This window comes from Cystoisospora suis, assembly GCF_002600585.1.
Source record: "Cystoisospora suis strain Wien I chromosome Unknown contig_13468, whole genome shotgun sequence".
Lineage (NCBI taxonomy): Eukaryota > Apicomplexa > Conoidasida > Eucoccidiorida > Sarcocystidae > Cystoisospora > Cystoisospora suis.
The window spans coordinates 476-975 of NW_027166213.1; the positions used below are offsets into that span (position 1 = coordinate 476).

General features: G+C 49.2%; 1 protein-coding gene across 1 annotated transcript in view; it reads right to left on the reverse strand.

Annotated features, from left to right (window-relative positions):
* Positions 1 to 500, reverse strand: part of CSUI_011551 (uncharacterized protein) — a 774-nt gene extending 274 nt beyond the window's left edge. The window contains exon 1 of the mRNA XM_068071649.1: positions 1 to 500. This exon is cut by the window's left edge and continues 274 nt beyond it. Coding sequence (XP_067916375.1) covers positions 1 to 323 — 323 coding nt within the window. The 5' untranslated portion in view covers positions 324 to 500.

Consider the following 500-nt stretch of genomic DNA (forward strand, 5'->3'; position numbering starts at 1 on the left):
TCAGAAGCAGAAGAAGGACGCTGTCCTTCCCCTTGTTCTCCTCCTTCTTCTTGTTTTGCCGTCTCCGTCTCTTGAGAAACAACGCCATTCTCTTGTAGGGAGGAGCTTTCGAGGGGTGAAGGTTGACTCTCGGATACCTGAGGAGACGCGGGTGATGGAGGAGCTTCATCTGCGTCATTCTTATCATTGACGCTACCTGCCCCTATCTCTTGAAGTCTTCGAGGATTGAGGGAGAAAGGCCAAGAGGAAGGAGATGAAGACATAGATTCAAATGCTCGAGATGCCAGAGAAGAGGAATCTACGATTTTCTTATCAAAGGTCATCTCTCCGTCTATCGAGCCAACGGAACTCTTGAGAAAGGTTTGAAACGATGAGGGGGAAGATAGAGAAGAGAATAAACGCCTAATGTTGTTGCCCTCTGAGAGCTGGGGAGTGATGACCCCAGGTGGTGGTGGTGGTGCTATTGGTTGTGTAGGCGAAGAAAGAGAAGGAGACACTTG